This window comes from Anneissia japonica, unplaced genomic scaffold (assembly GCF_011630105.1).
Source record: "Anneissia japonica isolate Jap-2015-1 unplaced genomic scaffold, ASM1163010v1 scaffold685_len2926416_cov193, whole genome shotgun sequence".
Taxonomy (NCBI): Eukaryota; Metazoa; Echinodermata; class Crinoidea; order Comatulida; family Comatulidae; genus Anneissia; species Anneissia japonica.
This window is the reverse complement of record NW_022692922.1, coordinates 2,657,578-2,681,460: the sequence shown is the minus strand read 5'-3', so window position 1 is coordinate 2,681,460 and position 23,883 is coordinate 2,657,578. Positions and strand designations below refer to the sequence as shown.

General features: G+C 33.1%; 1 protein-coding gene across 5 annotated transcripts in view; it reads left to right on the top strand.

Annotated features, from left to right (window-relative positions):
• LOC117100539 (insulin receptor substrate 1-like) overlaps window positions 1-13,284 on the top strand; it is a 72,520-nt gene extending 59,236 nt beyond the window's left edge. For all 5 annotated transcript variants that reach the window (XM_033240305.1, XM_033240303.1, XM_033240304.1 and 2 more), the window contains one exon: window positions 10,435-13,284. In XM_033240305.1, the coding sequence (XP_033096196.1) occupies window positions 10,435-11,585 (1,151 nt within the window). In that variant the 3' untranslated portion in view covers window positions 11,586-13,284. The remainder of the gene's footprint in view (window positions 1-10,434) is intronic.
• Window positions 13,285-23,883: the final 10,599 nt, after the last annotated feature.

Here is a 23,883-nt window from a genome sequence, read left to right as displayed (position 1 = left end):
CTACATGTTCATATTATTCCACGACGACAGAGGCTGAAACAAACCATAGCGTCAAAGTAACCCTTATTCCGAAAGATGCAATGGGTTCTTTAAAGTGCACACACAAGCTAGATGTGTACACTGGACCCCCATTTTAAGTTCTTGTACGAGAAGACTTTGTTCTACCAACCAAACCCAGCGCCAATGTTAAGGCTATAGTTAGCGGGGTCTCTGCCTTACCGCTCGGTCACTCGACTTGTCACCTTTTAAGGTTGGTGCCAACTTATGTAAAATGAACCTGGTAAATTTTATCTATATTTTGAAAGTACACGGTCGTGTAATTCAGATGACACCATGCTTTACACAGTGTGTGGGAGGAACCCAACTGATGGAGAACATTAATCAATAAAAATAAAGATTGTGAATTTAAATAATGAAGTCAGAAATCTATTGAGAATTAGAAGCATCTAGTTTTGCACGATATTGTGTGCCTAGCGAGAGTGTGTAGAGTGGGCAAACTTCATGTATATGATTAACAGCTCTACATCAAAAACAGTCAATTACTGGAGGCTACATAAAATACACATTCATTAATAAATAATGGCAAGACTGAGCTATTTTCGTTTGTAGTAACGGTTGGCACAGCGGTGGTGGTTGCGGATCTCAAGGATGAGGTCAGTGTTTCAATCCCACGCAGTCCATTCTGTTAGCATTCTTTGCCAAGGCGCTATTTCGGCGCTTGTTTTTTCACCTATATTATAAAAAGGTTATGTGATTTAGTTTTCAGTTGTGAATTAGCTGAGTGACTACAAATACTCCCTAGGAAGTGGAGGAGTTGGCACCTGGTGCGTGGCTCCTTACGTATTAAATGAGCTGGGGTAATAATTAAAATTGGCGTAAACGTGTTGACGAATACCAGCGCTATACATTATTTATAATCCTTTTAGAAACTTTGATGACAAGTAACTAAGTCACAATTGGAAGTATTTTCTAATGGAAATAAGGTGAATCTGGTTCAACTCACAATTCATTAGTGAGTTTTAGCTTCCTGGAGGTCCTTAATGTTACATGTATGTTTGCAGTCATATGTAAACACTTTAAATTGAACCATAAGATAGCAAGTAGATTAATGCCAAGGTCTGCGAACCTCATTATCTTGACATTCAATTATTAATTTTTAATAATGATATCGACAAAAATGTCACGAGTTCTCAATAAGCAGAAAACATCCGTATTGGTTTGCGCTTATCTTAATTATACTGACATTCCATAACAACATTAAAAAAAACCGGATCCTGCATTTAAAGTTAAATAGTATTCACAAGTCTCTAAATTCAATACTAAGGGTGGCTAGGTTTTATTAGGCCAACATGGAATCACAGGATAGATAAGTCCGGATGTTTACATTTTGATATAGGATTATTGTTTAAGTTCATGATGTGGTGTAATGTCATAGCAGGAATGTTATTATTCATATTTATCTTCAATTACAAACCTTAAATGCATAAGACACAGACTTAAATTGAACCTACACATGTAAACATGGATGTTAACTTGAAACGAATGTGGATGAAATACATTCGAACCCCAATCTTTAACACAGTTTAGTGTGGAATTAAAATAAAGTAAAAAGATTTTCATTGATTTAAATTTCTCTTATTTATTATTTTATTTTTCAATCCCCTCTAAATAATTCATTTCATTTATTTTGTTTATTTTTGTTAATGGTTGTCATTTTTGTCAATGAATTTTTAGTTTCTGTCAATTTCTTGTACCACCTCTAGTTTAACCAACTGAGCTAAAGTGCTCTCAAGCACTTTTAAGCTCTAGATTTCTAAAATCTTAAACATTTTTAACTCACAATTGTTCTGCTTACTATTTCAATTTTTTTTCTAATCCATTTTGAGTGTTTTATTGATTTTAAAAATTTAAACTTTTTGCCAATGTGACAGATATTTTAGCCTTTGGAATTTGTGTGGCATAGTGGTTAAGGCTGTCGAGTTTTGAGTCATGAGATCATGAGTTTGAGGCAAGCGCTGATCACACTGCAGGTGTCCATGGCCAGGACATTTTATCTACACTTACCTCTCTTTACCCAGGAGTATAAATGAATACCTGGTAGGAGGTGAATGATTCAGTATGTAATTTGTTGTGCTGAATTACCTGCATAGGAATTCTTTATTCATAAGAGATAGGAATACTTCACATTGAGCAGAGGAGAACAGCACGTTGTGTATGATTGATTCGGTGTATCAAATAACCAAAGAAAAATGCATTTTTATACAGTTCTGAAAATGATATGTGCACTATGTAAATCTTAAAATATGAAATAAATAGTAAATATGTCTGAATTTGAATAAGTACAAACCTTGAATATAAAAAAAGTGTACTTTCATTAGAAAAGGGGTTTTTCAATCAGTGAGCAGGTACTTGCATTAATTTTGAATGCGTACTTATGACCTTTACAAATAATGACCAGCCTTAAGGAATGACCTTAATTCTTCACAAATGATTAGTTTTCATAAGGAAAAGGATTCATTGAGAATTCCCATTATACTATATTTTTTATTGCTTTCTACTTCATTGCATGTTTAATTTAGTTAATTTGCAGGATAATTTATACCAATAGCAAAACAGCTTTGTAGACTTAACAGGCTTTAGGAAATATTCTTCTATTTTTAATTGGCAATATATCTTTAGTAGATTTTGGCACAGATCATGTATAGGATCTATGATTTTGGCTCTCTTTTTTTTTAAATCCCTAGTTATTAATAAATATATATTAGTAGTTTATTATTAGGGTATAAGTTGACATTTGTAGATTTTGTTTGATTCATTTTTAAACTAAATTCTTTAAAAAAACTAATCCTAATATGGATTAAAAGAGATTTATTTGATAATATTGGTATTTATATTGCATGTGTAGCTTGTAATATTATTCACGCAGTTAAATATACTTAAACACGAAAATCATTCGAATGAAGCTGAAAATCCTATAAATGTCACAGACACAGACAATTTGTTAAAGCCCTAGTGATCAATGTCATTTACTGGCTAGGTTGTATAATGTCATATTTACGATTCGTGAGTTTTCACAACATAGTTTTAATGTGCCTGTGTTCAGGAAGGGTAAACATGATAGTCCATAAAATTAACAGGGCATATAATTGGTTCGTGTCATGGATAAATTAATTTTATATTTTTTAAGCTTTTTTTTTTATTACCTGGGATCCAGTTATGTTACATCTGTACGATAGTATAATACATACTCCAAGTATCGAAATGCACGCCATTGTGTCGCATTCAATATTTCAACATTAATTATGTCATCAAAATGAATCTAAACAAAATTTACAAATGTCAACTTATACCCTAATAATAAACTACTAATATATATTTATTAATAACTAGGGATTTTTAAAAAAGAGAGCCAAAATCATAGATCTTATACAGGATCTGTGCCAAAATCTACTAAAGATATATTGCCAATTAAATATAGAAGAATGTTTCCTAAAGCCTGTCTACAAAGCTGTTATGCTATTGGTATAAATTATCCTGCAAATTAACTAAATTAAATATGCAATGAAGTAGAAAGCACTAAAAAATATAGTATAATGGGAATTCTCAAATGAATCATTTAATACATCTGTACATTTCATGCAACCACTTGTATTTTTATTTTCAGGCAGTTCTTAATTATTCTAAGTATATAAAGCTATATATATTTGGAAAGTGTATACAATGAAGATTTGTGTCTATAATATGTACAAATAATTAAAAAAGTAACCAACAGTTACCCTTTCCTTCTGCTGAATAATGCGCAAGCTATGTTAAAACTTGGTGTTGTATACTTTAATAAATTAGCTAATAGACATATAAAATTTAATTGGAAAAATAATTTAGAAATTTACATAAATGATGGTCCAAGTGATGAAAGTGATTTGGCTAAATACATATTGGGTAGTCAAAATACGATATGTACATTTTTGTGGAAATTCTCATGCATTAGTTATTATAAGAACATGAACATAACATTTTTTCAATTTTTAATTTTAAATAGGCCTATGTTTACCTATTTTGCATCTTTTACTGTATATTCTAAACCTTGCCAGATCACTATCTGTAAATATTCGCTCTTGTGCAATTATTACCCTGGCTTCTGGACCCCATTGGAAATAAGTCTGGTGTACAATCACTAGACTTAATGGGTCATCCAGGAATTCAATTAATTATTCATCTCTTTTATTTTTTTATTTACGTTCTCAAAATTTTATTGTTAGGTGTGTGATATTGAATGCAAAATAAATCAAACCAAATCAAAATCAAAGTCCAGATTATCAAATTTTCTTTGACAAAAAAGCTGTTGTATGCCCATATATAGTCATGATGTGCCTATATATAGTCATGATGTGATGTCATCATGACCATATTTGGTATGTCACATGTTTTTGTCAAGTGAAATTTGATAGTCTGGACAGGGTCTTAGAGACAACTTCCAGCAAATTTTTAAAACTATTTACAGCAAAAACCATCACAAGTAAAAGACAGGGTATCCTACATTCTAATCTAAAATTGACCTTTAATAATGTGCATATGGTTGCTGCTGTTGACACCGCTTCACTCCATCTCCAGTTACAAATTATTATCAACTTTAACTTATAGTAGGCATATTTATTTACAAATCACGTAGGCTACTCTATGTTGTTCAAAAGAATTGACAATGGATCATAGTCTCAGGGTGACTTGAAATGCTAATAAGTAATTGGTTCAGCCACAAAAAAATCATAAATATTGGCAAATAATTGTATTCATGTAAAAACATATCTGATCCATGTTTTTTAACGAATATTAACATGTTTATAAGCCTAATAGCTCTTGTTTTGGTGCAAGATAAAAATATACAACATAAAGAAGGGGTTGTGTGCATAGACATGTGACCGTCATTAAGGTAATCAAATAACAATAATGTGGACTAATTTACATAGAAGTACAGTATCTTAATGTATTTAGTAGAAAGAAGCAAGACCCACAATACATATAAAATATTCTCCTGAGGTATGGGATAAAGGCATTTTTTGGAAAGCGACAGGAGATGGGGGTATTTTAAGCTCACTTGTATTCAAGATATGTGATGCGTTTCCTCATAAACAATAATTCATTCATTCATTTTTGAATTAATATAGTATACAACAATTCCTCTCATGTTTTGATGAATCTCTATCCTCATAAAAATGCTTCAGTAGTTCAAAATGTACACTGAAACTAACTGATAAAGTGTCTAGTAAAAACAGTTGTCAAAACTTAGCCAGCCAATGGTAATAACATTGATTTAACATCTAATTTTAATTTACAACCAATTCCATTTTACAACCACTATTTGATCTGGAGGTGTATGTAAATTGGAGGTTTAATTAGGCTTACCTTAATTAATGTTTGTAGTGATTGATAAAGCATGATTTTCCACCATTAATGGCAAAGCTTTGTGGTAGTACTGTTATTAGTCCTATGTCACTTCATAGCACATAGCCTCCTCCTCTGCCACCACCTCCTCAACCAACCCAACTAATAAAGAACTTGGGTAATTATACAAACTATGGAAGCTTTTCCCCAGATAATCAAAGGCTAAATAATTTAACATTAAATAAGCCCCTCAAACTCTTTTAGTGTAGCAGAACTATGCATTTTATGTGCCAAGGTTAAGAAACATTAAACTGAACTACCATATTCATTCTAATAAACCCTCCCCTCCGCTTTGAAATTCCCCCCTCGAATAAATGCCTCATCCAAAGCCTCATTTGGAATATATGCCTCCTTTAAATAAACTCCCCTGGGCATTTATTTTTTCCTTGGAGGAACGCCCACTAAATGACTGTAAACAAATCTAATGGAAACAACATCATTCTCAATACATTCTATTAGGATCAGTAAGTCTTATGATCACGCAATAACACATTTTGACGGTAATTATGTGTCGTAGTTCCATATTGACAGTGAAATTAAGAGGCATATACTTGAGTATATACATATTAATTTTAGGGCAAATAGAAAAAAAAAGTTAGATTTTATCACTCCCACCTGCATAAAAAATTTGGGAAATATTGATAAATATGGTTTGTTTATGGCATGGGTTATACTAAGATGAAGTATGAGATAATTTTAAAAATATCTTTATTACTAAATATATTTTCAAAAAGCTTGTTAAGTTTATGTTGACATTATAGATATTTTGATTAGATATTAATTTCTTATAGTTAAAATATGCTGATGTTAAAGACAACATAAGAATAATTATTGTCATGTATTATAATTTAGTTGCAGGTGTTAAGTGGGAAAGATTGTTAATGAACGCCTTTAAATTCTTAATTGGAATTCAACATGAATGATCATTATCAAACTTTCTAATTATTCTTTTCAATAATGATTTAAGCAAACTATTAATCTTGTTGATAACAGATATGTACTCAAAAGTGGCAGCTTACCCATAAATCATTTGCATTATGCTGACAATGTTGCATATTAATGATACAGATATAGCGTTCAATTAATTAAGTAAGCTTGTTACACATAAGGACTAACAATTAATATTAGTAAAAACCAAGTATTATTTTAGTCTGTAAGTTAACAAATATATAATTGTTTAAATTTGTGTTCCAGAGGGAGCTGTTTCTGATTGGATCTTGTGTTTTAATTGACCATTTATTTAAAAAATTTGTTTTAGGATTCAGGATAGATTAAGATTGTTTTTTGTGTGGCATCAGATGGGTGTCCCAATTCCTTTACCAACTTTCTTTTTTTTACCTTCCAGAAGGGGGCCTAGGGCCAGCCCATCGCCCCCCCCCCCCAAAAATCTTCCCCTGCAATTGCATGCCGTAACCTGGTGTTTGATTTATCTTGCAGCCCCAGTTCTGCTTACCAAAAATGGCCCACTGGGCACTCACATTTGTCGCCAACCTGGTAGTCAGAATTGAATTGTGAAAAGTTTACATATGAAATGTTATCAGTTTTTAAAAAAGCAGTTGTTGTAGGTTCTTTTTTTATTTGTTATTATTAACGTTCATTATATTATATCCCAGTTGAAAATACCTACAATATATCTGATATATAGCATGCTATATTAAAACCTATATTATTACTAATATTATTATTTGGATCCTATTGAAAACTTAAATTAGAACAAATAATCCAGTGTGTTCTAAATTTAAATATTTAAATTGAAAAAAAGAATTTTTTTCTAATAATAGAAAATAAATGTATTTACGTATGTAGTTACGCTGTATCCACGAGTCAAGGACAAGTAATTTTCATTAGAATTAAATTTATTTTAAATTGAAATGAATAGATTGAACTAAATAGATACTGATATTCCCAAAATGCAACAATTGACATATGAATTGCCACTAAATGGAGCTTAGGGATGGGGTCATAGGTCACATATTAAGCTTGGACACTTAGTTGTGTTAATGGAGATACAATGAAGTGTTTTCTAGCAAATTCCATAGATGTGAAACTCCAAAGGGACTGTGAAGCCTGGTTCGGACTAGCACGTTCAAACGCAAAAGCAAGTTTATTGACGCAAATGCAAACCGCAAATATTTCACTACTTTTCTCATTCCCCCTATCTTGATTAAGTTTAGTTGTATCAAGACTTGCATACATCAGGATTGGACTGGGGACTGGTGTAGATGTGTTTCAGCCAGAGGGGCATGTTTTCACAAGTCTACCGTAAGTCGCGGGAGTCTCCCGCATTCCCACAAGCAAGCAAGAATCTCCCCGGATAATAGCGCATCTCCCACAAATTGCATATTTTTACTACTTTAATATCAATTGCCTCATGGAAGTCGTTGCCGATAGGTTTCTTCATGTGCACCAAAAAACATTTAAATATGCTAAGAAAGCTCATTTAACCAAATCTCCTGGAAGAGATTTCTTCCAACTTCCTGTATATTTGTCAAGTGTGAATCAATCTTTAGCATGCTGTAGTTTCTGTAGGCAGAACAATGTGTAACATTTCTACCACGCTTATCACAACACATATTGCATGAAAGAGTAAGTTTTTATGTTGAATAAAAGGTTTAGAGAATGCATGTCATCCTCCTATACCTGATGATCCCAAGTTCTTTTCTTCTGGTTGGCTGTGACACATGAGAGTATTCAATACATGGTTTAATTTTAATAAGGTTTTATTGTGTAATGCTTGCAGTGATATTTTGTTTGGAATATTCGATTGGATTGGATTTATTCGGTGTAAACACCAAGGATAACCCATGAAAGTGTGAAGAAGACTTATTTCCAGTAGGGTCCTTCTGGTGGTGATTGGGCAGTACACCAGGAGACAATCCCCTACTCTTTTCGGAAAAGTCTACTGCGTTCTTTAATGTGCACGTGGGCCATAATGCACATAGGACCAACAGCTTAAACGTCTCCTCCGAAAGTTGCATTTCAGCCCTCCAGCTGAAATACAAGGAGAGCAGCGATGGGATTAAACCAGGGAACAAGAGGTGTCCACAGTTCAATGAAAACACAGTGGCTACCACCAGTTTAGCCGACTGAGCTAAGCTGCTCTCAAATATCTTTGCCTATTAGCAAATTTTTAATTTCTGACAGATTGTACTGATCAATAATATTAGCACAGGCCTTCACACTGTTCGCTATGGCGAAGGTCAGGGTGAGAGATAAAAATAAAAAATATAAAAGTGATTGCAACTTAATGAATTTTATTTAAAAGAAACTAATTAATCAACACAGTAATCTGGCGTCTCCCTGACCAATAAGCCTATTTTAGGCTGCTGAGATATAAATAGATTAGTTTAGATTTATTTTAGAAAAAGTAGAATAAGAACGACATATTATTATTATTATACATTTATTTTTTTGTACTGTTCTTGGGAAGCCAGATTTGCTGGTGTCACATTGATATTTTCCGCTGTGATACCGACATTATTTGCTAGAATAAAAAGCTCCTGACTGGTTAGAAAGTATAGAAAGCTATCATTAAATTAAAAAAATAAAACATTTTTAATCATGAGTGTTAGATCTGACAACAGCTGTAGTATCAATCTACAGCTATTTCCATCATTGTAAACATTGACTTCAATGAAACATGATATTAAAATTGGATACTGAACAATAATTTGATTGATGTGCTGATACCGAACTAAAAATACCCATTATTCTAAGATATTAAACCAATATGTTATTGCAGAAAAGTTTTCAAATGAATTTTCTTCACTGCATCATACAGTAAGTCATCCATTGTATTATTTGACCACTATGCTAAGCAGATGTTTGAATGAACACAATTCATTAATGAAACAGACATATTCTGTTTTTATTTGTTTAAAAATCGCATATTTATTATAACGTCATCATAAATTCCTAATAGTTTTTAATTAAACAATTATATTGCTTCACTCAGGCTTTTTCGTTTGTGTGTGGCATTTTGTTATCTTAATAAGTGAACTAGTCTGAGTGCAATAATAATCGTTTGCTATACCTGTAGAATATTTTGGCTAATTTCAAGTCATTTAAAATAGATTTCTTATTGCCTCCCAAATAAGGTGCTCAAATTCTATCAGTTTTATTTGGGCTTAAGGAGAAAAGTATACATGATTGTGTATTTTAGATTTTAATTAGTGTGTCTGTGAGTCCAATGTAGTGGTTTTTGATTTGACATTTAACATAATGATATCATGTTAATTTAACTACGCATGTCTGAATGTTGTGTGTTGCGTTCTCTCCTGAATTCCGGAATGGTTGTCGACCAAATCGATGTTCAGGCCAGAATGGAGAACTGTACTGTATTGAATATTGGTGCGTCGGCGTTTGTGACCTATTCATATATGCGTCGTAAAAACTTTAAATTGATTTAAAGTAAAATGTGGAATGCACGTGACGACAATCACGGATGTGTGAATCCGTTTTACTTTCCTGTTATACATTCTCAACCAAAAGCTTCCTATTATATTATAGACAAAGCTTTGTTTTTTTTTTTTTTGTGCATTTACATATTGTAGTTGTTGTTTTTTGGAAGAGCTTGTTTAGGAAGTTGTGTCTCAGAAAGTTGTTTTGCCTACTAGAAATATGTTGCCTAAATTAATTTTTATGAATAGTGGTATCAAATTATTTCTTTGTTTTTTTATTGGGTGAGTTAATTGTGGAGGGGTTGTGTATCATTATTTGCTATTATTCACTTTTAGGCTCTTTCATATTTTTCGGGAACGATGCCTTGGAATTTGATATGTTTGATATTTGTCTGTTGACAAGATGGAGGCAGATGGTTATATTGGTTGATAAAATATAGCAAATGATTTTTTTGTAATATACATACATTCCTACAATGATAATGACAGGGAAATGTATTTTTGTAGGACCTCACATAGGCTAAGTATTTTTATATACAGTAGCTGTACTATTTATTTTATAGAATTTACTAACACTATTATGTTTCTTTTACAGAAAGAAGAAGATTAAGTAATTTTAAGAAACAGTCAAGTCGAGAGGATCAGGGGTCAAGACCAGGGTCACGGTTATCCCAGAAGTCTACCAGTACAGACTCTCAAGACTCCTACATGTTTATGAGTCCGACTCCATCTGAAGGCCAATCAAAAGAAAGCAAGTTGCAAGCAAAGGACAAAAAGTCTAGCAAAGATGGAAAAACATCCACAAAAAGCACACGTCCACCAAGGACCAATGGAACAAGCCAATCCCAAAGTAGGAACAATGTTCTATTGCGGTCAAAGCCTGTAAGTTCGGATAATCCACAGGAAGCTTATGTTAACGTTGATTTTGATTCCCAGACAGAAAAAATTGGTTCTCATTCCATAAAAAGAAACGATAGTGATGCTCGTTCACAGAAGTTTGAAGGTAACACTGGTGCCAAAATTGGACACGGTTCTCTTGCTGTAACCGTGCAGTCTCCTAGTCTAGATGAGAGTGACGTTTATACAATGATGGCACCAGCTACACAGTTGCTTGATAAGAATAACGAAGACGGTGTTAACAAGGTCCGCAGTAGAAACGATCTTTTGAAAATGAAAGAACTTGATAAAAATGAAAATGTACAAATTGAGTATATGAATATTAATTTTGGCGGAAAAAATGAAATTGACTGTAGACTTGGAGAAGGCGGACGTCCGTCTAGTCCCCACACTTTGGATCCTTCTTCAGACTATATGAATGTGGGGTTTCGAACTGTGAAATCACAGAAATCTCCCATCGTACCAGTTTCGCCGATTGTCGATAGCCATACGCTGGACTTAACAGACTGCATTAAAAACATGTCATTCCCTTCCGGAGGGATGCGAAACTTAGTTGAGATGTCGCCTGGAAATGGGAAAACAGCTGAGGGATTAGGTCCCCCCTCACACAATTCATCTCGCCGGTCGAGTCAAACATCGTTGCAAGAGGAACGGGAGCTTAACTACGTCGATGTTGATATAAGCCATAATGATTCAAATCAACCGAGCGATGACCAAAGGTCTCGCTCACCATTTGCGCGTCGTTCTGAAAATGAAAAACCGGATCAGAGCATTACGTATGCATCAATTGATTTCACAAAGTCGGAAGGACTAAGATCAACACAGAACTTAAGGGAAAGCCGATTCTAGGTCAAAAAATTATATTACAGAAACTGAAGAATTTATAGTTATAAAAATGAATTTTATTCTTTTTGTTCCAAATATTTATTAATTAAATATCTGTTCTTAAAAAAAGATTTTCTTGGAGCATAATTTGAAGAATGAATCTGAAGAAATTATTAAGATTGTTTCTCTCATTAATGAATTTAAATTCCAGAGTCTTATTTTATAGTTAAATTTTGATCAGTGAAAAAAAAATGTAATGAATTTACTGTGTATGAATTTATAGGCTTTGGCCTTATAAAGTATTTATTTAATATTATAATTGTTTTTTTTTTCTGATTCACATCCAACAGCAAGTACACTCACCATTTACAAGCTGAAATAATGCTTTATAAACCAAGGGTTTGTATGAAGCTTAGGGGTTGATTTTTTTTTAGTGAGAAACAAATCTCAAAAGAGAGGGTCTGAACCCAGGATCTTGGGATTGGAAAGCAAGCAGCCTAACCACCAAGCTATTTAGCTTCAGTACATTGTTGTTATTATTATTGATATTATTATTTAGTATTACTGTCATCATCAATATTATCATTACTCCTATTAATAACATCATTGTTTTTTTTTATATTTGGTTTCACCTTTGTTTTTACAATATTTTGTAATTAGTGATTATAAATTTTATAATCATCAATATTTTTTATTGACAGTATACATGATGGAACACTTTACCTTGTAAATCTTGATTTTATTCTGAGACTAACCTGTCTTACAAGTTAACCGATTGTTTCGGTTGTCATTATTACCTTTACTTTGTAAAAGCTAATTTATTAGTTTGATATTTTATCCCAAGAAAAGATTTTAACTAAACAAGCCAATGAGTTCATTTCACATTTTTTCCATCATTACATGCACTGCATTGCAGCCAGTAACAGGTTAGATAGCTCAGGGATGTTATATTTTCAACATGTATACAAAGGATGAATACAAGCTCACAGAAACCGTCACATGCTCAAGCCACTTTCAAAATGTGCTACATCAAATCCAACCATGTGACTGAGACACTAACTTACAAAAAGAAAGTTCAACCACTATAAGTATAAATGCTGGATTACCACAGCTATGATGTAGTAGACCTATTAGACCAATTAGAACAGGGCCAAGAATATACGTGTGTCTCATAAACGCACATGAGTTGCGTATGTATTACACTGTCTTGCTGATTGACCTTAGCAACAATATCCAAGGGGCGGGGCTTAGCGGAAAAGGCTGTTGAGCCACCAGGGTGGATCTAGAGGAGTGGCTTAACAGGCTGAGTTCCCCACTAACATTTTCCTCAACACGTATGCTGTTACTACTGTGAAATAATAACATAGTAATTTGGCCAAAATTAAAACTTTTATGTAAGTGGAGCCTGAGGTAGTTATTGATTCTTTTTGGTACTGTCCCTCCCAACAAAAAATCCTTGATTCTCTTTTGGTTACTGAAAGCAAATGACTTCACCAAAAAATTAGTGGAAAGAAAAATATGAAAGACTGTGAAAATTGGGACGTGGGCTGTAGGCAATGAATGAAGGCAATTAAAGAGAATATTAGATTTAATTATCTGATAAGATAATACAAGTTAGATTCCGTACTTAATTAATTCCACATATTACCTTGATAGAATGTGAACGAGTTTGAAATTACCATGATGAAGGATATCATTGATTAAATGTCTGGAGGAAAGTTAATTTTAATAAGTTCTGTATACTTGATTTGATATTTGTTTTCAATGAGAAAAAAAAACCAGTTTATTAAAGTTGATTTCCATACAAATGCTACACTCTATCGCCGAATCTTTCAATGATGCTGATTGGTCAGGACTGCTACGCAGTGCAACAATTGCACTGAAAACACTGTAGCGACAGTGTAGCAATCTTATGAAAACCAGGCTTATTGCATTCGGTAAGAGGTTATATTTATATGGTAAATCTGGGAATGATTTTTAAAGGAATTGTCATTTCTTCATTTTCATCATGTTTGTTTAAAAATTTCGGAAACTCTTCACCAACAAAAAGTTTAATGTTTTCCATGAATAACATTGACATTCAACTTTAGGAATCCTTTGAAAAATGCAATCTTACAAAGAGTTCTTATAAATGTTCTTAGAAATTATTATTAGTTTGCATTTTAATAAAAATTCAATTGGTATGGTCCTTTAAAATGAGCTCTTAAGATAGAGGCAATTCAGCTTAAGGCTAGAATGGTAACTACTACGCAAGGTTCGAACCTTGCAGCATATACAGTATAGAACTTTGTTTTTTATTTTTCTCATTTTTTCTGATCCTGACAGACATTTTCAAACTCTAAAAGTTAAATTTAATTATTGAGTTATTAATATGCAAATAATAATTTACAAATTATTTTTTGATGGACTTATGTCTGATGATTTTCTCCAGTATTTAAATCGGTTCGTCGAGAATTATACCTTTTAATTTACATGTGAATAACTCAACCTTCGTCAGTCTACTGTACGCTCTGCTAAGCCCCGCCCCTTAAAAGTATCGTATCCAATGCTCCACAAAACGGCACCGTGAACGTAAGCGCACGTGTTTGTGGGACATGCGGGTATTCCTTGCCCTGTTCTGATTGGTGAGTTACCAACTTTTATTGACACCCTGGAAGGTCAATTACATCGCCTACTCAAGTTGTGTACATTATGGCCTACTGAGCATGTACGTGCAACCAGAGTTCGTTAAGACTACGTTTACATGTGGGTTTTACATTTTCATTATAAATAAGTTCTCTGAAAGTGTGAAGCAGGTTGAAAATGTTAGACCACTGCCTAGGGTTTTTCGTAAAATCTTTTCAGTATGTAAACATTTGTTTAGTCGGCGTTAGCATTACAGATAAATCATGATCCAGAGAGATTTATTTTAGGCTTACTCACCGCTCATTCAAAGATTATTGTAGATGATGATCACTCTCTCATGTGTAACATAAAATCTAGGCCTACTTAAAAAACAGTGATACAGTCGTGGGGGAATAATTTATATTTTAATATTTAGTGTATTTATATACAGTAAAACATTTTTTGCGACCTGTTCTGATAATGTTAATAGTTTATGATGACATATATTATCAGTGATAAAGCAAACAAATGGATAATGATAATAATACATTAATCATAATAATATATACAATATTTTTGTATTGTATACTACTATTACTATTATTATCATCGTCTTAAATTTAATTATTATTAGTATAATATTAATGTCGGCAAAAACGATATAATAGACCTTTCCGGAGTGTCAATCAAACTTCACAACTGACTAATCAGAACAGCGCTAGGGATACGCGTGCGTCTCACAAACACACGTGTTGTCCCACAAACGCACGTGTTCGCGTATGTTTTAACACTATTGTCTTGTGGGACCTTAGCAACAATATCAAAGGGGCGGGGCTTAGCGGAAAGGTCCATTATTTCAGAGATGAGTATATTTGGTTTACATTATGAATATTAAGTAGCTGCTACGCTATAGACATGGGAGGTGTGAAGCTAGTATACATACATTTGGGACGGGCTCCGGTTATACAAGCCTACGGTATGGGATATGTCGAGCTCGTATGCAGGCAGGGGATTGCAGCAAGTTTAATTGAATTATACTTCCTTAAACAGTTAAATTGAAGTTTATAAAATGAAGTTTATAATGTTGTACATAATTCCAGAGTAATTAAATTTGCTATTGGTCTGCTGAACATGTGTGAACGTATCAATCACCTCCAGCGGGAATGATGTCTGTAATCCCCCTTTTGACCCGGGCACATAGTGTATGTACAGTATTTTGATTTCTGTTGATGATAGAGAATTTTACTTAAAAGGCCATCACCCGTTTGTGATATAGTAATATGTAAATCTCACCTTGTATTTCAAACTCTTCCATGAAATAGAACTTCGCATCATAATGTACGTCCGCTGTTTTGCCTGCCTGGTGGCCGTCGTGTTTAAAAAATAATAGAAATATTACACAAATAAAATGTATGAAAAGTGTGTGTTTAGGCCTATTTGAGGGTTTACCTGTTCTTTTAGGTGTTTGGCCAAGTAACATATCGCTTAGGTCAAGATAGCGTTTTTGTTGAGTTTGAAGTAGGCCTACCTGGAATGGTGTATTCGAAGTGCCATAGGTTATTAAGTTGTGTGTATTGTTTCTCCAAAAAGATTTTTTTTAAATCGAGAAAAGAAATCGAGAATATAAATAATTACCTGCTCCATTCCAAAGAGTTTTTGTTTCTGTGATGTCGTTATAATATATTTAAGTATAGGTTAGGGAAAATAAATTGATGTCATTCAGTGTTAAGGTAAACTGGCAGTTGTTTTTCTTAATGAAATTATGTATTGCGGCGATACAATTTATAGTATAATGGGGGATTTATCTGCAGAAGGGTGTATCATAGAGAGAAAACTTGTGGCTACAACTATAGAGATTACATAAACTGTGATATTATAATGAAATAAGTTCTACATTTCCCAGAAAAATAATAAAATATAAATAATTTCTATTAAATGATTAACTTATTTGGATGATGTGTTGATATGCACTTCTGCAAACATCAGTGTGATTTTTTACCATTGCTATTGTTACTCCGATTCGTACCTTATGTAATTTGAAAGTTTCACAGTATTCGTATACACAGTACATAGGCCTGTGTTTAAATTGTTCTCTTTTGATCCTAGGATAATGCCTATGAAAATTTTCGAACTGTATTATAGACAATTATGTCTTGATCGTGCGTCATTTGAAACCTCAGCGTGTCTACTTAAAATTCTTTATCGAGGTGTGAAAATGTCGTGATTTGTCTGTGTTCATTAATGAGAAATAAAATGATATGTCGAAATTTGGGATGTTGTGCTTCCTTTCTCTAGGCCTAGAGTACTTGATTCCCAGTCGAATGATCCGCCTGAGCAGCTGATCAGGGGCGGATCCAGCCCGGTAAGAAAGAGGGGGAGTGAATATGCGAGCTAAATAAAAGTCTTGGGGAAGAGCCTCTGTTTAGGGGTACAAGGAGCGAATCCCCTATAATCCTCTAGCATCAGTTTGTATTTTATTCATTGTTACTAATTAGGAAGGTAATTTTCTGATATGCTTACCCCTTAGATCCCCATAAATACGTCACTACTGATCATCTATGACCCTCGTTTTACAGCTAAATCTAATTACTGTATTTTGGGGCTTGGAGAGTTTATTTTTGGGGAGGATGATGATGGTGATGGTGGTTGTGACAATGACGATTACGATCACGATGATGATGACGATAATATAATAATAATAATAATAATACATAATAATAATGATGTTAATGATCTCTTTTTATATAAAATAATTCCTAAAAAATATGTACTTTCCAATTACCACCAACCACAATGTATTTTTGAAAAAGTAAACCTACACGAAAGTTTCATGTAGATGTCGTTTTTGAGATATCTGATCGCACCAAAATGTAAACACTCTTTTTTTTAGAATCGAGCGCTTTTTATTGTTTCAGTTGTACACCTGCCAATTCCTGACATGTTCTGGCTAAACTTATTGGCAAGTTTTACACTTATACCGTATTTGACAAACAAAATGCATGCAATATATAGGTGTTGAAACGGAAATATTTTGGAAATATAAATATGGGATTTGGTTTTTAGCGTCACATGTTTAAATATAAAGATGAATTAAAAATATTCTCAATAAGTTCCGAAAACGGTGAAGTTAGTACATATAAAACGCTGTACACATTTACTGTAATTGTACTAATTTAAATATTCATCATATACCTATATTTGTTTCTGCCTACTGTAATACGGTAACAAATTCTTTAAATGGTCCTCATCTCCACACCCTACTTCGGATCGCGACCAAAATTGACACACTTCTTTATTATTAAAACATGAGAAACTGTTTAGCCATTTGTAATTTTTATTCATTGATCATTTTCGAGATATTTGGGACCTTGTGGCCCTAAAATGCACACCCGAATTTGGATCGTCACAAAAATTTAATCACCTCATCCGTGGGTCATACCTAACAATCCCTGTAACTAGCATTTAAATATAGGCCCTATTTGCAGCTGTTTTTGAGATATTTTGTACACAAGAAACACGCAGGACCTTAAAAATTTAAATGACCCTCACGTTCACCCCCCCCCCCCTAATTTGGATCGTGACCAACACATGATAATTTCTTTAACGAAAGTTTCATTCATATCAGTTGATTAGTTTTTGAGATATCTTAGGGCTTAGGTACTTGATTAGATTACGATAATATGATATATTTCTATGGAGCATGTAAAGTTTCAATGAACTGTCTTATGCAGTTCATATTACCCCTGTATGAAATACCTATGGAACAACCCATCCTTAAATATTTCTAATTACTAACAAAGCATTTACAAGTATACCCGAATGTTCATAATGAATATAAAAGTTAATATTTAGCATTTTAAGTAGATAATTTTTGACACGATCATCAAGTCACTAAACTCATTATTTTTTCTTCTAATTTTCAATTTAAAATGTAAAAAGTAAGCAAATAGAAATATTACATTACACGTAAATTGCATTATTTTTTCTTCTAATTTTCAATTTATAGTTAAAAAGTAAGCAATTATACAAATATTTAATTATATTACTATCTCAAAACTGATAGTACAGTTAAGTCCATAGCAAGTAAAAGCAACCAATGGACATAAGTAGTACAAACTCAATAATAAGTAGAGCGGGAAGCATAGCATGCAATATCAAAGACAATAGTAATGATATATCAATCAACAAAGTGCATTATTATGTCTCCATTCGCCCGATAAAATCATATATAGGGCTTGGGTCACAGTATTGTAATGGGCGAAAATGTGAGAAAAAAACTTAAGAAGATGTTTGTTTAAATAGTGGCATACCTTAGATTATTTTTCTTTAACTTTTGAATTGAGAAATTAACCAGGTTTGGCGGCGGTTGGGGAGGGGATCCCACCTCGTCGGGGAGTTGATCCCACCTCGTCGGGGAGTTCTGGTCTTTCTGTCGGAGAGAAAAAACAATTCTTCTGGGAGAAAATAAAATAGAATATGTATCTTTTACATATTAGTGGACTCTAAAATAGATTTAAAATAAGCCTTTGAAATTCCTACGTTTTCATCATTTTTCTGGGCTTCACCCCTTGTACCACTGCCGAAAGATTTTGAGCGACTCCTGACCACGCCCACTTACGCTTTGTTAGGGGACGTCGCCCCACTCCCTCTCGGGAGTTCTTGATCCCCCGTCAGGCAAATCCTGTTGGCACCCCTGAATTGAATACATGCAAATTTATACTATAAATTATGTTTTTCCTTTTTTGTTTGATTTCTTTATCGTCTTTTTAATTTTATATTTTTCCGGGTTCTTTATTTTGTCTACATATTATTATTTTCTTTTGTTAAATAGGCCTAGGCCTATATGAGGCATGTCATTCCAAAACCAGCGTACTTTCCCTATGTTAAACTTAGTAATTTACGTGGCAATATTGTATAGAGAAGACGTCGTTTCGAGTAAATGTTTTGGTAGAGTATAACGTTTTTCAAGTCGGTGTTAAGCTTTGATTCGTTGCTATGTAGATAGTACACCTTCACATTTTTTTAATGTACTGATTTTTATGAATTGATCTCTTTGTTGAAATAAGTATAGTTGCAATCGATAATGTACGAAGCAAAATGCCAATACTTGAGTGCATTGCGTTGGTGTAAATTTAGTAATTAGTGCATTCTTTGAGAAGAACGCTGACATTCAATAATTGCTTACGTTTTATTGGCCTATTTTAGTTATCAGCTTTCTGCTGAAATTGTAGAACGGGAAAATAATTTTCTCGCCAATTAACAGACACGTATATAATTTCGTATATTTTTGTTTTCTTGGCCCTTAAAATTTACTGGTAAGTATTTTTGTAGTAAAAATCGGAAATTCGATCTGATGAATTACGTAAGCTTACGTTAATGTTTCAATAATATAGGCCAGTTAAGTGTTTAAAATTTGTCTCAAACGCATTCTATAGTATTAGTAACAAATTATACGGAACGGTCAGGTTTCGTTTACCCTAAAAGAATAAATTTAATCTTAATTGTATTATTATTGTTATTAATATCACCATCATCATCAACATCATCATCATTATCATCACCACTACCACCATCATCATCATCATCACAATTATTATCATCATCAGCATCGTCATCGTCATATTAATTATTATTATTATTGTTATTATTATTATTATTATTATTATTATTATTATTAAGCTTTCAGACTGTAAATAAGTAAATAGCATTAATAATCATAATTGCAACTCTTCGTCTGTCAATAGTGGTCCTAATCCGACAATCAAATTATAATTGACCAAGGGTATCGGAGCGAAGCTATTGACGTAGATTTGTGAATGGAACTAGGATCTAGGCTGAACTCTCGAGTGATATAAAAGTATCGTACAATACACCTATATTCTTTTAGTCAACCCGATGCATAATAGAAGCGGGATCTTTAAAATATATGGCCAAGGCCTGTAAGTACTGTAATGCCATTACCAAAAACAACATTTGACACTATGCATAACATATTTTCGTAATGAATGAAGTAGTGATTTGGTATCTACTTGTTAAAAAATCCTTTTAAAATGTTTAAGCACATTTTCAGCAATTCCTGCAGTGAAACGTACCGGTATGCGTTTTTAAGTTATGTTGTCCGCCAAATGAACTTCTCAGAAGAAATGTAGATAATTCATGTTATGCCTAAAAGGCAATAGGCATATTTTACCGTACTATTTCTATGCATTTTAATATCTTAGAGTAAGACCTTAACCTCCTTAGGCAACACATTTTTCTCACTGTATTTATATTGTAGACATTATAAAATCAAAAATAATATTTACCAATAAAGTATTTAATAAGTGCATTTTAAGATTGAAAATACATTCAACATTTTAAACAACTTAAACGCCTGCGTTACAATTTAGAATTACTGAAAATGTACTTTGACATTTTGAAAGGATTTTTTTTAATACAGTTGGTAGATTCCAATATAATTTCATTTTATTACCCAATCAATTGCGTTGCAAAAGTAAAACGATGAGTTTAGTTATTCATACTCGGAACATGCAATGCACTCAAGCATCCCTTGTAGTTTTATTTTAATATTGATTCGAAAAATCAGAAAACCGTGTGTGGATTTTGTATCTCGTATTAGACCTACTAGATAAATAGGCCTACTGGTGTATTATACGATACAGGACTCAAAGACGACATATCGTTCACTGTTAATTGTAGACTAGACCTAAACCTTGTCCAAATTATTCTCAGATGTAAAAGTTCATACTACATAGAATAGGGACACATATTTCATTCATGTCAAAAACAACGGAACGGAACGGATTTATAAACAACAGAATGTTGCTGAATAAGATCCTTGATTCATGCAAAAGGCATGAATCGCCAACGTCGTTACAGATATGTTACAGTAGGGGAAATGGTATCTAACAATATTGATGACGTAACCGTATTCGTTATCTTTTTCGTAAGCTTGCGAAAACTCTCTACTATGAATCTTTCATGAATATTTAATCACATCTAGTAAAAGTGTGTCAATGTTAGGGTCTGTCCACACTCAAGTTTATATTATAAATTCCCGTGACATCTTGCCCATCGGTTTTTTTTTGTTTTTTTTTTTAAATAAATCATCATGCCCATATAGGCATCTCAAACACTTGTCCGCAGGATAACCGTTGATGTGCTGTACAACTGATTTTACAAGACTAGGGGAAGATTGAAAAAATGGTGGCTACGCCCTTTTTTACCCCAGTTTTTAATTATTCAAAAATCTGATACAACATTAAAAAAATGTTTAATCAAAGAACGGACTGTGAACACTATATAATTCATGACATCGAAAACTCAATAAATCATTAGTTGTGTTTTATTGTTATTTTTTTTTTAAACAAATGTACATATACTATCTTAAGACGTTTCGTCATCAGCTACTGGCGTGTTATTATCGTCATTACGCCATCGCAGGTGTATCGCGATGACGTGCGCCCTGCCTTGTTCCTATGGTCGGAACGCCGGGGTCCCCCGCCTCCTCCGTGCTTTTTTAAAAGTTTATCATATTACTGATTAATAAATCATATTTTCATTTTAAAAATTATGTACAATATACATACTGTCTATAAATTGTAACAGTACTATACATTTTCATACTTTCCCTTTGCGAACCTCAACCTGTTTGAACATTTCCTTTTTGAAGTATCGAATTTTAATGAAGTATTTTAATAGTCACGAAACACTATTTTTTTATTGTTTGCATAGAAAACCAATATCTTAATTTGATATTTCTACTCAATTTCAAACTAACAGAATCAAGGTATCTGTGATTTCTCCTATTAAAGGGTTTGTTTATACCAAATATTCCGTAAATCATTTACTGTCCCCACCATGTAGACTTCGGTACGGTGTTCACCTGATCGCGTTTTCTTAATTGTGAATGATCTCCATTAGATTTTCGGTGCAGTCTCGTTTGTCGTAAGTTTAAAACGTGAAAAAAATAATATGAATATTTCTCAATTGGAGGTCGGTAAAGATAGTATGCCTCTGTGGTGACGTTATAGTTGTACGTTGGATAAGTCTAACACAACAATACAGTAGCGTTTTCTTAACTGTGAATGATCTCCATTAAGATTTTCGGTGTAGTCCCGTTTGTCATAGTTTAAAACGTGTAAAAAAATAATACTAAATATTTCTTAATTGGAGGTCTGTTTCTTTTTAAAGTGTAACTGCCACGTGATGACGTCATAGTTGTGCGTAGGCATACGTCTAAGAAGATGCCTTGTTAAAGGTATGTTGTCTTTGACTCCTTGTTTTTTATACGATACCCCCGACGACGCACCCTACAATTTATTATCAGCCAGGTATAAGATGGTTTAAAACCAGGTCGAGACATCGTAAATGAATGTGTATTGTAATTTTAATGTGTAAATTTCCATGAATGTTAACGTAGGATAGTGTAGGCTTATGTCTTAAGTTCGCGTTCCGCTGACCAAATGTATTGACTTGAAAATAAAGGGAAAAAACATAGCACGAACAATGGACAATCAGGATGCTGACTTCAATGCACACTTGGGACCAAAATCTATACAAAAAACAGTTTCGGCAACAAACAAGGTGACGCACCGTGGGCACAAAACGTCCTTTAGATCATCCTCACAAATGGTAGGCCTACTCGATTAATTATTGTTAGTCACCGGAGCGAAGCCAATCAAAACTCAATGGTGTAGATCATAATTGTACTCATTCTCTGGAGGCCGTAAATCGCGATCGGAAATATTATTTACATTTGCGGTTTCCTTCGCTTCGTGGTTTCCCTTCCTACTACTGTACTGATACTGTTGTTGTTGCTTAGTACGCTATAGGTACTACCATAACCGTCCAATAATAGTAATTATAAAAAATACATTATTCTAAATATAAATAGGCCTAATATTAATGATTAATAATATCTTTAATGATGATGATTATGATAATATGATGATTACAATATACATGCGTTAAATATAAACAATTATTTTTAATTGTTTATTCTAAACATTTTTTAGTTCTCTATTCACGTTTTAAATGTTACGTCATTAGTCTTTAATACTGCGACAACGAATCAATAGCAAATTTCGATTAGTATAGCGCCAGCAACGTTGAAGTGTTTCCGAACTTGCGTTTACGAAAGCTAAAAAGTTGCCAACGTACTACTCTTACAACGTACTGCTACTGCTACTGCTACACTGCTACTGCTACACTGCTACTGCTACTGCTACTGCTACTGCTACTACTACTACTTACCACCACTATATTATGAACATTTTTTTATTATTGTGAAGGTATCAAAACATAAACGTTTATAAAACGGCCTGTATCATAGATAATTGTTTGTGCCTTAACAGTGCACAATTTTCGTCATTTATGAAAGATACCAGTACTTGCAACAAATCAGACAAAAACCTCTAGTTGTAACATTTTGTTTAATGTTGAATCATTTCATATATAGTTATTGAGAAAATAATTACTTCAGTGACCATCCTAAGCAAAAAAATGAGGACAATATAATGAAGTAGGAAATTATAATACATACTCCAAGTATTGAAATACACGCCATCGTGTTGGGATTCAATATTTCTACATTAATTATGTCATCATCAGGATTCCTGATGATGACATTATATTGTATTATACTTTCTTATCTGAGATTAATCAGTGGACCTTTCGGGTTTTTTTTTTTTATAATGAAGTAGTTTACTGGAATTTC